The following is a 15500-nucleotide window of genomic DNA, read 5'->3' on the forward strand; positions in this document are numbered from 1 at the left end:
GGTGTTCGATTGGAAATTATGACGTAAAAAAGCGCCGACCGGTTGGTCGCACGTTGCTTTGTGCGGTGTATGGCTATGAAGTGTACCCTGTTTTAAGCTGTCAGCGATCGGATTGGAACACAGAAATATGATGTTTATGTCGCAGTGCGACAGTTCAGTTATAAGTGCAGTGTTTTGATCGCATTCTTCGAGTATTGTGTTTTTGTGACAGGATTACCATGCCTGAAGTGGTTTCAGTGTGTCTAGCTAATATTTAGCCAAAGTACGACTCGAAAGTAATGCCTTATGTTGATCTTTAGGCGTTATTTACGGTTAATTAAATAAGTACGGAGGAAATAAAGTATTCGTGTATTTTTGCGATGGTCATTTTCGTCCAAATGTGAGCCGCAATACATTGACTTATTTTCGTTTATTATATTTTACTGCACAACTTATGGTTCTTTTGGGCTTCTCTATCTGCGCCCTATGTATGTCATTTATCATCGCTCGCTGTGACTCTAGTATACATTCATAAATAATAATAATAATAGAGCCTCTAGAAGTGTGTAGAGCTATTTTGAACACCGACTGGACCCAGTTTACGCGCGTTCGAGCCCGACTAGTCTGCGTAGTTTTATTCCCGCTAAAGAAATAATATTTCCGAGTGACATTGTGACAGTGTACCGTGGACCGCACACCTGCCTCCCGATATTGCTTCCGCCCTGTCAAACAAATATTATCATCACATCGCTTCAATACAATAACTTGTAAGTATGATTATCGCAACTTCTTTATACATTTTTTATTTCGTTACTTTTCGTTATGGATTTTAAAATTTTATTCTGATCGATGTTTCTGATCGATGACATCTGCGTATGTCTCGATGTTAGGAGTTATGTCATGAAACCTGCGTAAATTTAGTTCTTTAAAGACATAAGTTAAAATAAAAGAGCTTACGAAGGACCAATTCCAAAATGTGCAATTAACGGTATTCGAACTTAGTAGTCCACAACGTCTCACAGTTTGTCAATAAGAGTTTTTACATCATGCCGTCTACACTTCAAATTATCATGTAAAGGGTTATACTATCCTGGCGCTCTAGCAATTAACGGTATTCGAACTTAGTAGTCCACAACGTCTCACAGTTTGTCAATAAGAGTTTTTACATCATGCCGTCTACACTTCAAATTATCATGTAAAGGGTTATACTATCCTGGCGCTCTAGCAATTAACGGTATTCGAACTTAGTAGTCCACAACGTCTCACAGTTTGTCAATAAGAGTTTTTACATCATGCCGTCTACACTTCAAATTATCATGTAAAGGGTTATACTATCCTGGCGCTCTAGCAATTAACGGTATTCGAACTTAGTAGTCCACAACGTCTCACAGTTTGTCAATAAGAGTTTTTACATCATGCCGTCTACACTTCAAATTATCATGTAAAGGGTTATACTATCCTGGCGCTCTAGAAAATAGGCATAAAAATTAAAATAAATTGTGACGTAGCTATTAACCAAAACGATTTTGTTTTAATTTTTTTTATTTTACACATTGCCATCTAATTACATAAATAATTTGAAAAACAATAAAATGAAAATTGTAAAAAAATGAAATGATGAGCTATTAAGGAGAGACTGACCGGAGCATTTCGTCGTAACAAAACATCGTAACATCGCTCGCGGCGAGCATGTTACGTTATGACGTTACGGCATTGCTAACTGACCGCGATCAGTGCTCGCTAGTGGCCTTGTGCTCAGTGTTGCCATATGTCACACCAAAAAATCTGAAAATCTGAATCAATAACCCAAAATCTGTATGAATCTTTGCAACATTGCATTCGGACTGTAGTTAAAATGTCGGACGAGGAAGACGTGATTATTGGTTCTGCGATTTTAATAAATTACTGCTTACTCCAAATGAAGAAAAAAAATATAGTGCCAATTCCCACCAATTCCCCGCAGTTTGGGGAATTTCCCACGGATTGGCAACCCTGTACTAACCTAAAATTGCATCCGACTTCGGATAGAGCATTCTGAACGAGCGGCAAGCAGCTCGGCTCGCTGTACTGACTGCCTGAATGCTCGCATCGCAACATGTTACGTTACGACGAAATGCTCCGGTCAGTCTCCGCCTTTAAATAGGACGCTTTTTTGAAAACCCTCGCTGACGGTGGGCAAAATTTCTCTGTATGGCATTGTCTGAAATAATGAAAAAAAAAATTTAATTTTTATTTAGAGAGGTTAATACTTATTGGTTGATGAAGACAATAAGGTTTTGTTTCAATTGTAGAATTAAAAATGTATGGTTTATAAAATTTGTAACTTTTGAACATGGCACCCAATCAAAAAAATCCTACGTCTGCATTTCGAAATGCTGAAACAATTTTTTTTAATCTCAGGCTGGTGTAACCACTTAATGCGTTGAAATCGGGACAAAAATAATAATAACGAAAAATAGTTATTCAAAATGTATTTTAACGGGTTCGTTTATACTTATGCGGCTTTATTCCCAATATTTACTAATTTATAGTGGTACATGTAGTGGGGATTATAACAATGGTTAATTATAAAACTAGTGGTTAGTTATAACAATCGTGTTTATGTTCTATAACAATGAGTAATGGATCATGTAGACGATATTGTCAAAACTAATGGCTCGTACCGTAAACAGAATGATATAGCGCCAGTATTCAAATGGGTCATAAATCGACTAATCAAAACATTCTGCCTTTTTTCGCTTCTTTCGAGCACAAAGCGCCGGGCGCTTCGTGCTGTTTAATGTATTTTTATAGGTACTCAGTAAAAAATCATTTTGTAGTTGTAGTATTGTCAGATTGTCGCCAAACAATTAGATTTATCTTCGTTTCACTCTCACCTCACTCACTAATGCATAGAGCACTGCAACAACTGCATCAATAATGAAGTTGACCTGAAATTACATAAAGACTAGATGATAGCCTTTTTTTGTTTCCTTTGCCAATTTTACTGAGGTATTTCAATAACAAAATAAAATAACACATGTCCCTGCTTTGTATAATATAGTAAGCGGTTTTATTTGATCAAATGCAATTATTTAGATTCGCATTTTCCCACGCACAAATTACGAGTTAAGTGCAACGATCCGTTACCAGTACTAATACTTATTCATCGATTTCAATTTTGTTTCACGCATTCTACGTACTTTATGGCGATAACACACAACGGTCGATTCAATATTTGAAAAATTACTTCCAGTCCTCTAATTTGTAATTCTTGTTCTGGGATGGGAGCACGTGTACGTACGGGAGATAAAAAGTTAACTTTGCAGTGTAGACAACATTAACATTACTTCTATTCGGCAAAAACATATGTCCTTTTCGGTGTCATTAACTTCCAGACAATACTGATTGACAACCAATTTTAAAATCGCAAAGTCGTTAAATTTAAAGTAAAGTTATCTAAGCAACGTAGTAAATGCATTATCTTTTTACGGTATCACATCTATTATGGTGTTTTTAATGGCTAAAGATATCCAAAAGAAAAAAAATGCGTAAGTTACGTGCAATTCCGTATTATGGTAGTGTCATAATCTTCATTTCTGATGTTCTGGGTTCGATTTCTCCATATTATTCACAACTCATTACTTTTATCCAATACTATATGCCTGATTATTTACAGCATTTTAGTCTTAATTAGTCTTTAGACTTCATTTGCATATATTCAAATATAAAATTTGTATTATATGTTTCTGGTTAGCGATTGCCTTATTTAAAAAACATATTATTTAATTAATATTTTATTTCACGGATTTTATTCGAAATTAATATGTCAATTTAAATAATAAAAAAAACTCGACTTTATAACTCAGTTTTCCTTAAAGTTCTGTAATATCCTCGATGATTTATTTCCTTTGATATTTTTACTCGAACTGCAGTCGCAAAAATAGGCCGGCCGTGATTAATTTCACGAGGAGTTTTTTCCACTTTCTCCGAATTCATATTTTCCAATCGTCGCTTGTCATCCTTATAATAATATATTTTGTAGAAACAAATTATTTTCCTCCCATTTGACCTTTTGGTCCGCTTTTGATCTGCGTCCGTGTGTACCTGTGGATCAATCAATCCATCAAGTATCCTTGCTTCACCCGTGATGGGAACCAGAACATCGGCCATAGGTCGGTTAGCGAGCGAGACGTACGAGTACGCGTAGCGATTTAACTCGCGTATTTGTGAATCATACGGTTCGCATTTTAATAATATTTTGATGGTCGCTAACGTATTCTGTCAATTATGGCAACGCCGAGTTTTGTTTATTGGACGCATTGTCAAGAATACGTGAATCTTACTTTGAGATTACCGTCAGCTTAAATAATAGCTCTACTGAAGTTATTTTTTGACATCTCCACAAAGATGAAGAAGAATATGGAAGTCTGGGCTTTTACGGGGCTTACAACCGTCATAGGCTGGTTTAAGTGATCACTTTACACACGTGTAACATTCACTAATTCTACCCATGATTGACAACCACACTTCTCAAATTCTTGGAAGTTCTATATATATATATATATATATATATATATATATATATATATATATATATATATATATATATATATATATATATATATATATATATATATATATATATATATATATATATATATATATATATATATATATATATATATATATATATATACATATATATATATACATATATATATATATATATATATATATATATATATATATATATATATATATGTATATATATATATGTATATATATATATATATATATATATATATATATATATATATATATATATATATACATATATATATATATACATATATATATATATATATATATATATATATGTATATATATATATGTATATATATATATGTATATATATATATATATATATATATATATATATATATATATATATATATATATATATATATATATATATATATATATATATATATATATATGATCCAATTTCGAAACGTTGTGCTTGAATCACTAAAACTTTACTAGAGACATCTATTGTGAGATAAAAGAAGCTTTTTATTAAACAGAAACTGTTTCAATTGTACGTGGTTTCGGACTTTACTCAAGTTAATCACCACACCATTATTACTTACCAATCTTAGTTTTTACAAATAAAAATTTGATCAAAATTGTACCCTTTTATCAATTATGCATAAGTATATGCCACGTGTTTATAGTTTTCTACCGTTTTAAGTCTTTTTAGTGTTCTTGACTTTTTTATCTTCTGTAAATAGACCAAGTTTACGAGTATATGGTATGAAACGATAGGCCGTGTCTTTTGTGAACTATTTTACAATGGTATTGTCGATATGTTTCAAATGTTTATGTTTATATAGAAAATGCTCCCATTACGCTTTAGAAGCGAATCTATTGTTTTGTTTTGCCTATTGTTGGCAAGTATTTTTTGTTTACATGACATAACCACATTTTGAAACTGCATATGGGACACCGTAACAGACTTACGCAATGACGTAAAAATTGTACCTGTTTTTGTAATTAATTTCATTAACCGGTGATTCCGTGTAACCGGTGTAACCGATTCTCAAAAGACTTCAGAATCGATCGCCGGTTAATGAAATTAATTACAACTACATAGTTTGGATAATTTTTACTTTATTTCCTTTCCGTAATAAATAAATATTCAATAACATTATTTCCTGATATTATGGATCAACAATCGGTTGTATAATGTCTAAAAAAGTCGTTAAAAATAAAGTTGCGTACACTACGTGGTAAAAACGTGCGTTTTCATCCATTCATTTGGTTTCTTACTATTTAAATCGTAGTAATGTAACCATAGCTTAAGAAAGTAAGTAATACGTTTAGCTAAATTCGTATCTATATACAGTTTATTCGTTTCAATGAACACTGTCACTGAATGAGCTCGCGTATTTCAATAGAGACCGTAGTACTCGTACAGTATGTAACCGTTTTAATTCAATATAAATTTGGGTGCGTTACGTAACTGGTATCCTTGACCGCATTAGATTCTTCCTATTTATTACAATTGCAAAAAAAGCATGGGAAAGTATTAATCGAACACGTTAAAATACGTTTCGTTTTTGTATTCGCGTTAATGCTGTGTTTATTATGTGTTAGGTTTGAGATCAAAGCCCCTAAATGTTATCAAACATATCGATCATAATATTTTGTATTTAGTCAGCATCTGCGGCAGATAGGTAGGTATCGCTCTGAATTCCTCCGTCTATCATTCGCGTGAAGTAAGCTTAAGGCCTGGGATCCTTCACCTTTTCGCCAAAATGCTTTCCCGTGCCGGAAATGGAATTATCCCCGGATATCGAATTTTCCCGGAAAACGAACGGAAACTTTCGGAAATGGATATTGGAATAATCTTGTTTCTGAAAGGACGTAACGAATTGTCTCTTTTTTGTAATTCCATCATTGTAGCTCAATGAAAAAAAAACAACGCATACAAACACACGCGCACGCACGTACACATACATTTTCTAGACATGTTTTTTTCCAAGCTATTTTTATTGTATCATCTTGTTTTATTTTTAAATCTCATTTTGAAAACTGGCAGCAAAGTAATACAATTTTCATTCCCAAATGTTTAGTAGCATGGACCATGTGTAACATACTTATTATAAAATAAAATTATGAATGATGTGATTAGGCGAGTGATTTTTGACGATGTAATAATTAATCAACTTATTAATCAAATGACTTTTTCGATTATTTACATAAATTCAATAATAAAATAGATCAATTAATTCTCCTGGCCCTTAAACGTTCCAATGTTGCATTGGTTACCCGATGGTGTTAATTAGATTGCCAATTGTTAGTAGGCAAGGTGATCAGTTCTGCTCTCCAGAATTTTTGGAACTAGGAGTGAAATATATTTAATGGGACATAGACGACGTAAGTGTGGGATGTCATGGTGAAGGATATTTCTGCCATGTACGAAAGGAAATGGAGGAGAAATAATAAGTAGATTAAAGAAAAATAACAGCATTAGTTAGTGCAGTCGTGGTTGCACACCTGTAGTCATACTTACTCGTGTATTTTGGACACTGCTAATGTATATTACAAGAGTGTTTCGAGGACATCTTTAGTAAAATGTTACTTCTAATGTTAATTTCGATTACAAACAGAATAAGTATTAAATGAATGGACCAATGAATAAAATCGATTATTTTCGTTCTAATCGTCCTATTGCCAATCTACGTGCTGTATTTTATATTTTTCGTGTATCATTATTTATGTTGATAGTTACAGCAGTGTCACTCTTTTACCAATATTTTGTAGAACTAAGATACTACTCAATAATAAAACATACCAGAGACTATTGTAAACAAATTATGAATAATGTAACATGACGTGACCTACGTGAATATTTGTACGTTGAATCGTCAATGCATAAAAAGGTGTATGGGTGTCGAAGACCCACACTGTCAAGTTCTTATTCCGGTTTCAACTGACAAACACGACCAACTGCCGAGCTCCAAATTAATTCAATATTATTTAATATTAACATCTACACACAACCTTCATTTGTATTCCGTATATTTCATTCGTAGTTCAAAGATCATCGTAAATGCAATATTTTTGTTTTTCGTTTGTTTACTAATTAAATATAATATTAAGGTAACTTCTTTATACTAGAGATTAACGAATATAAATGATAATTGAAAATATCATTAAATTATTTACAGATATTGAAAATATAATGTGTTTTGCATGGAAAAAATTGAAACGCGCTTTTTCTGTCTTAAGCTTTATCCGCGCCCATATGGTGCATAAAGCACCATATCGAATCGACGCGGGGTAGTTCGATTATAAATTAAATAAAGACAACGTGAACAGTCATGACCTACAGATTCTTTAGAATACGTTTGAAGGGATACAGATAACGTAAAGGAAGGAGCTCAGGGTGTAAGAGATTACTGCCATGCGGGAAAGAAAACCGAGGAAAAGGAAAACATCAACAAGCTTATATAACACGGTATTATGTATTAGGCCCTCGGGGAAAATAGTGGTTACTCGCTGGACGCAGACGATTTGAAATTTCACCTTGAAATATCTTTTAGACTTGCGATAATTTTAAACTACATATTTATAATTTATTTAGTTTCTATTTAAGCCTTTTTTTGCTCTTTTTCCTAAATTTATCACTACCCAAAAAGAAAATATTTTTTCCAAATGTACCTATAAGCCGTTGTAGAAACTCTTTTTTTTCTTTTTCGGCAAGCTACGCAAATAAGTGCCGATATCCAATATCAACCTTTCACACGCCATTAGTTGTAAAGTAAACACCAAATGTCTTTTATCCAGGACATTTTTGTTTTTCTCGTTTTATTTTATAGTTGAAGGTCTACTGGCAGTGACATGATTTTATTTTTTCACTTGAATTATCGAAATATATGTTCATTCAAGTTCTCGTGTAATCTTCCTATGTAATAATGTTACATTATTAATTGTAATGTTCTTCATGGGTATGAATCTAAAACGCGACGGTGACGCGATGTATCTATGATAATACGTTAAAAGACTCATCATCCGTACTTTTTGCTGAGCTCCTATTCTTGAGTTGATTTGTGCATTTAATAATGCGGAATTAAAAAGTATCGTATAAATGCTGACGAATGGACGTCAATACAGCTAAATAATGTGAAAATATTTTTGTTACTATGACAGTACCAACATGCTTTCCGTCTCGGGATAAGGATATCATAAAATTAAAAAGAGCGAACTACCTATTTGTTTCAATAACACGGGTGATTCCATTTTGATTAAATTAGGTACGGTTAGTTATCGATAATGTGCCATATCATTTTAATCTTTATTTTGATGAAACTCGTATAATAACTGAATATTAATTTCGCCAATTTGATTATTTTAAAATCAGGTCGACTAAGCGGCTTGCCCTACCGTTTAAAAAAAATGAGAAGCCTAGAATTGTTTATGAAGAGAATAAAAAACGGAATGATTTGAAAAAGGGAGTTTTTTTTACAACATAATCAACAATCGATTAAAAACATCAATTAAAGAAAATAAACTTACACCAACAATCGTTTTGTTTGTCTATCTCGCTTTTATGATAATTTAAAAGAATAAATATTGATTTGTTTTTTTTTTGTGAAAAATTCAGGTACATTCATGATTTTAACCATGATCACAGATTAATCGCCGATTAATTTGTGATCCATAGTAAATATTACCAGGTACTGCCAATGCCTTCAGATATTTACTATTATAAACGAATGTTTTTTTGTCAATTTTATTATGTGTAGTTTTTGAACTTAAATAATCATATAACCTTTGTTTTATAATTTTTATCGAAATAGTTTTTCTAATAATAACGGTACGGCGACAATATTTTTCCTCGGGGAATGCCAATACATCTTTTGTGGCAGTGCCCTATTTCGTTTAAATATATTTGTCAATGTGCAAGTTCGAGCACTCGAGTATAGGCTCTCTAGTTTCTAGATGAAAATGTTGTGTGGGAAGGCAGAACCGATATTATATAGCAGATACCAGATACCAGATACCTGTGGTGTCTTTGTACCCGGTGTTGCGTGCTGCCATATGTACGTCACCAAGGCTAGACATTTGATACACTGAAATGATTCTAGCGCGATGCAGTCCCCGTTCTCAGAAATGTATATAACGTTTATTATTTCTTTACTCGAAGACATGGTAGGTGCATTGACAAGTTTATTGATCGTTTCAATTGCTATGATACATAGATGTTAAATCGAAGCTTATTATTCTAGAATCATACAAAATCGTCGCTTTCCCGACTAATAATAATTTTTTTAAATTTTAATAATACTTTTTATAAAAATAATAATAGTTTTGGATAATTTATATAGCGCCATTTTCGTAAAAAAAACCAATGGCACTTATACACATGTAGATTATGATACGAAATTAATAATGATAGATAAAAATATATTATAAAGAAAAATATTGTCAAAGCTGAGTCTGAAGGGGAAAAGTGGAGCCACCGTATTATTGCGCCTTCTTCTCGGTCTTCATGGCTGGAGCATGGCCAAGATGTTGGGCAGGACCCCTCCCTGAGCGATGGTCACGCTGGAGAGCAGCTTGTTGAGCTCCCGGTACATTCATCATTGTGGGTAATCAACTGCAGATGGCGGGAGGTGATGCTGGTCTATATACGGTCGTCTGGTTATTATTTAAATTGGAATGAATATGGTATATGCTCTGGAGTGGTTTAATAAGTTTTAATATGAGTTATTACAAAACCTCATCCCCCCCTCGTAAGCATAAAAATATATTATGTGTAATGAATGTTGGTGTTAAGTTCTGACCTGTAATTGAATGCAAATTATTCGCATAACATCGCATGTACGGATTGCCAACTCTCCGTATCGGTAGAAGACAATGTCTTATCTCTTTGTCGCGTTCATCTATAGCGCAGGCGTATTTCTAAGACACCACAAGACATTAACATTTTATATAGCTTCCTCTCATTCTGTCCATCTCAGAATTTTAACAACTTATTGACGCATGGAAATACGTGTCTCTTTTTCTAAGAACAGCACTTATGACAGTGTTTATTTTTTAACATAGAACATGTTTTTAACGTCATTTTAACGTATTTGAAATATGTTTTTAAAATATTTTAAAAAAATGCTTGCCTTTCAATAACTCTTTTTTTCAAAACAGTATAATTATTTTGAAGAAAAACTTATTTTTTCAATACAAAACCGATGTTTTAAGATAAAATCTATTACGTAAAATGTTACCTGGATTTAAAAAACATATATAATTGCGACTTATCGAATACTGGGCCTGAATCTGTTCATCGATTTTTTTAATATAAAATATGCCGATACATCAAAAGTATATTATTCTCAAATTGTGGGAACGTAACGAAATTATTACAAAATTATGGATGAATATTGTAGAATGCAAATATATGAACACGTGAAGCAATCTCTTCACACCTTACGTCTTCAATTTCTTTACCTACTGGGCTTACTCTGGTTCTTTATTTTTTATTATTATTTTTGAATTGAAGATTTTAAAATGATGTTGGCGAATCCGCAGTTCACATCCGGAGTTCCGTCCGATGTAGGCGTAATGTAATACCTTGCAGTGGGCGCCGTTACCTGCGCCTCCCACACTATTAGTATTTCGTACTTGTTCTTTTTTATTGTCAACGGGTACAGGATTTCATAACTCGCTATCCGCATCGTTTAGAAATTGATTATACCTTTTGGAGAATTAATCAGCGTATTATTATCGTTGCGTCCAAAAAAAAATTAATTTTACATGTTTTCTATTGTTATATTATTCTCAAGTATAATGACAGTTTTCAAAGAGTTGGGTTTTCTAATTGATTATTTTATATGAAATATTAGTACTTATCTAAGCTCGATGTGCGGATAAGCGTAAGAAGAAGAGGAATAAGAGATTTTTGCAATGTTTTGTTGATGTAACGTTGTCGTTTGGTTGCAGAGTCGACGCACAGCTCCGGCCCGGAGGGTGGATCGTGGCGCGTGACGCTAGACGAGGACCTCGTGCAGACCCTGAGCGCCATCTACCCCGAGTGGTTCGGGGCGGGCGCCATGGGCGGGGCCGGGCCCGGGGCCGCGGCCGGGGCCGGCGGGGCCGCCGCGGGGGCCGCCCCCCCGCCGCCCCCGCCGCCGCCGCCCCCGCCGCCGCGGGGCGAGCGGCCCTCGCCGCCCAAGGCGACGGTGGACGCCAGCCCGCTGCAGCAGGCCATGGATAAAAACAAAGAGTGTGAGTGTTGTATACACCCTCTATATTCTAATATTTACCTTTTTGTTTGTTACGCGATAAACGTAAGTCGATTCAGAGTGCGAAGAAGCGTATTCTCAAGAACGCGATTATTCTGTTAGACGAGAGTAAGCCAGAAATGTCGAGCAACCGGTGTTGCCACAGTACGCGGTACCAGCGCGGCCCGTTGGCGCGTTTGACTAATGAACTGAGTCATTTTGGCAAGATGCGCGATATTTTCCGTTTGTCAGGCGCGCTAACCGCTGACTGGCGATCGCCTCCACCATGCACCGCTGCACGAGCCCCCACGTGCTGTTCGGGACGCTAAATAATATGCGTTGGCTGTTCTCGAGCTTTACTTTGTTGCGCCGGTCACTGCTCATCGTTGAGTAAGAGTGAAGCGGAATGGTTGATTGATTATCGCTCCTTTTTCATAATAGTGCTGAGTCCATTAAATCTCGAACACACGTCGCACTCGATTACTCAAAAGGCTTAAATGAATCGGTATATAGAGAAACGAATCGTCCTAAAGAGCTAAATCCTAACGAAGAGCCAACAATATTATTGATTGCAATAGCGTCTCAGTGTCGTTTTGTTTTCTTAATGTTGCAATCTTGAATCAGTCATATCTAACCATGAACAGATGTAATTATAAAAACTTGCCACGTCATGGAAGATGTCCAGCGTCCCTTCCCTCGCATGGAAGGCTGGCGGGTATTCCTATTTTGGATATATTAGAATTTCACTAGAGACATCTCTGGTGGGATGAGTGAAGCTTTTTATTAAGCAGAAACTCTTTCATTTGTATGTAAGGTCCGAATCCTGGATTATTATTATAGTGAAATTGTGATCTGTAGTGAAATTGTCACTTTTGTATATTTTGCACGCATACGATAAAATAATATGTTTTCGGCGTTAGTAAGAATCAAAAATCGACACATATTTAATTATTAAAAATATATGTTACGCGATCGGAATTTATGCAAAACATCCGAAATTCAAAGGCACAAATAGGGTCATGTAGTTAACTTACCTAGAAGACACATTCCGATAAAAACAGCGATGCAATACTGACGGTATTTTCTCGACATATTTATGTCATTCATACTCTTTATTTCAATATGTGTCTAATATAAAATAATATTCACATATAAACATCAGTAGCATCAAAGCTAGTGGCGTGTAAAAAATTGTTTACTCTACTTAGTTTAGTATTGAAATACTGATAAAATAGGAATTCGAAACAATTTTAGATAATTCGCAATTTTCCAGCCAACTTTTTCGTTGTATATTGAACGAAACATTGAAAATATCGCTTAAAAATAAGATACGATTTAAAAATAAATCACATTCAACTCAAATCAACTACTTATTTCGTGTTCATTTTTCGTGCACATGTGTAGATTGAAATAACGTATTTGTAAAGTGTCGGATTTGCAATAATCACACGCGTGCTCCTGTCGCTTTTCCGCGCTTCCGACCGCTTCCGACCGCTTCCGACACGTCCGACAGGTGGACCGCTAGCCGCTCGTGCGACGTGCATGTCAATGCGCTTCGTTATTGATGAATTCATCATTTATTATGTCTTCTGGTGGCGCTGACTTCCGTCCCCGAGGCTCCGGGACTCCGCAGTGCTCTGGTCCTCCTAGTCAGTAAATGTGTTCGACGGCAAAATGACGCGAAACGTCAACACTTTATTTAGTTTCAACTAGCGATCAATTTCATTTAATGTGATTAAACACGACCGTCTTGTGTGTTTTTTAAAATTGTTTTAATGTTGAAATTTGTTAGTGTAATCATTTATTCCGAGTCGATACATAAATAGTGGAATATTTGACGCGATGATTGTTTTGTCTGCCAAATGGATAGAAATAGGGTTAGATGTTTAAAAATAAAAAGTGTTGGAAGAAATACAAATTGTCGTATCATTACGGCCAAACATGAAAGAGTGTAAGATATTTTTTCATTTTTACGACCTTCATTTAAAAAAAAAACATTGTTAATCTATTTTTATCTTTTCTTAGTCGCATACAATTAGGCACAAGGGGCGCTTAATTGGATTGTTGCGATGTTATCTTGATAGTGCATTATAGATATGAAAAATATTAACGTAACCTCATAACACAATCATATTTTATCTATTGGCTTTTAAATATTTATTTTGTTTTTAAATTTTAACTTTTTCAATATTTTACGACATTTAGGTAATATTGTCTGATTGTTTCTAGCACCATATGTATTTTTATTTTATGCTAAAAAAATATAAATATATTTGTTTTTTATTATATACACAAATATTTGTATTTCATACTATGTTCGTGAGCCCAAGTGGCTCATTATTTAAAATCGAATTGTGCTGAGTAGATTAGAACCCGGAAATTCTGACTCGGACACCAATACGGGGATACGACTAGACATACATCACATTTCGCTCACTCCTTTCAAGAACGTCATAAATCAAAAATCGTCAATTTTCAGTTGTGCGTGTTTTCGGAATGCCCAGAAAATGTACTATATCCCAGCAAAAGCGGCATATTTTTAACTTAATATTTACCCGCTACAGGGCAGAAAGTGTTATTTTTGCATTTTGAAGAAAAGGTATTGTTTAATTTAAAAAAAAAAATATAATTAATATTTTTCAAATGGAGAAAAAAACCTTCAGGTTTTACCAAAAAGATCTGTTGCACAGTAAAAAGTTCTATAAGTGGCTTGATATTTATTTTTAATACATTGTATTATATTTTTAAACTTTAAAAACGTTCTCCTGAAAAATCAAGTTTTTTGATTTATGACGTTCTTGAAAGGAGTGAGCGATTTGTTTTCCAGTCTTTCTTCTTAATTTTACAAAATTGCTTCTTTCCTGAGTTAATATTGCAAATTTACAATGAATATGTTACGTATTACTCGTTTTGGTAGCTTACAAAATCAAATTTTCGTTACTAATTTCTCTGTATGTATGCATTAATCATCTTTATTGACTGCTTGTCCTCCTTTTCTCCTCTTATCCTCCATAAAAATGCATTCTAATCGAATGCTCATCACAATGCTTACATATTAATCAGCATACGAAATATTAAAAATACACATATACTTAAAGAATCATTTTAAAAAATGATGCTATGTTTATAATTATCTTATTTTTAATTGTTCCACTTCCTGTAAATAGTGGTTAATCTCGCAGTTCACTTTACGCATTGTTTATTTTGTACGCCTGCGAAGTTGTGAAAACGTGACTTACGTGTTGCCAGAAATAGAGCGACGGCATGCCGTATCTTCCATATCTAGTAGAATAATGTATATCGGATTTGATTAGCCGATACGAATGCGCTTTACTAATTATCTCGGTGACTTTGCGCGGTGTCGGCGATACTGGCAGCCGGTGCTACGATCCGCACGCCATTCGTTCGTTGCTCCGAGCCGAGCAGCCGAGTCCAGACTCGAAAAAAACGAAATTTCGGCGGCCATGTGCCAAGGAAAACAGCTGACGGCTGGCCGCCATGTTGGGATTACGCGGGCGACGCTAGCGCCTCCTGCACCATGCTTGGATTCCGCGCGCGACGCTAGCGCCCCCTTTGACATTTCAAAAGAAAATAAATAGTGATTTTAAGTTATCATGTTTTCCCTCGATATCCACCGATGTGAGTTTTGCATATATATTTTTTAAATATAACATTTAAAAATATTTTCGATTTCTTACGATTAATGAAAACACGACTAAATGAATCATACAATTCCCTGCATACAATAATTTA

General features: G+C 34.4%; 1 protein-coding gene across 5 annotated transcripts in view; it reads left to right on the forward strand.

The window, feature by feature from the left end:
* The window catches only part of Mrtf (Myocardin-related transcription factor), a 103653-nt gene that overhangs the window by 74195 nt on the left and 13958 nt on the right, over positions 1–15500 (forward strand). For 4 of the 5 annotated variants that reach the window (XM_088266613.1, XM_088266614.1, XM_088266612.1 and 1 more), the window contains one exon: positions 11467–11751. In XM_088266613.1, the coding sequence (XP_088122739.1) occupies positions 11577–11751 (175 nt within the window). In that variant the 5' untranslated portion in view covers positions 11467–11576. Of the gene's footprint in view, positions 1–726; positions 747–11466; positions 11752–15500 lie in introns of those variants that run through there. The other variant, XM_088266615.1, reaches the window with a different exon arrangement.

The sequence above is a fragment of the Brachycentrus maculatus genome, unplaced genomic scaffold (genome assembly GCF_059751285.1).
Source record: "Brachycentrus maculatus isolate JH-2025_06_01 unplaced genomic scaffold, ASM5975128v1 h1tg000272l, whole genome shotgun sequence".
In the NCBI taxonomy this organism is placed as follows: domain Eukaryota; kingdom Metazoa; phylum Arthropoda; class Insecta; order Trichoptera; family Brachycentridae; genus Brachycentrus; species Brachycentrus maculatus.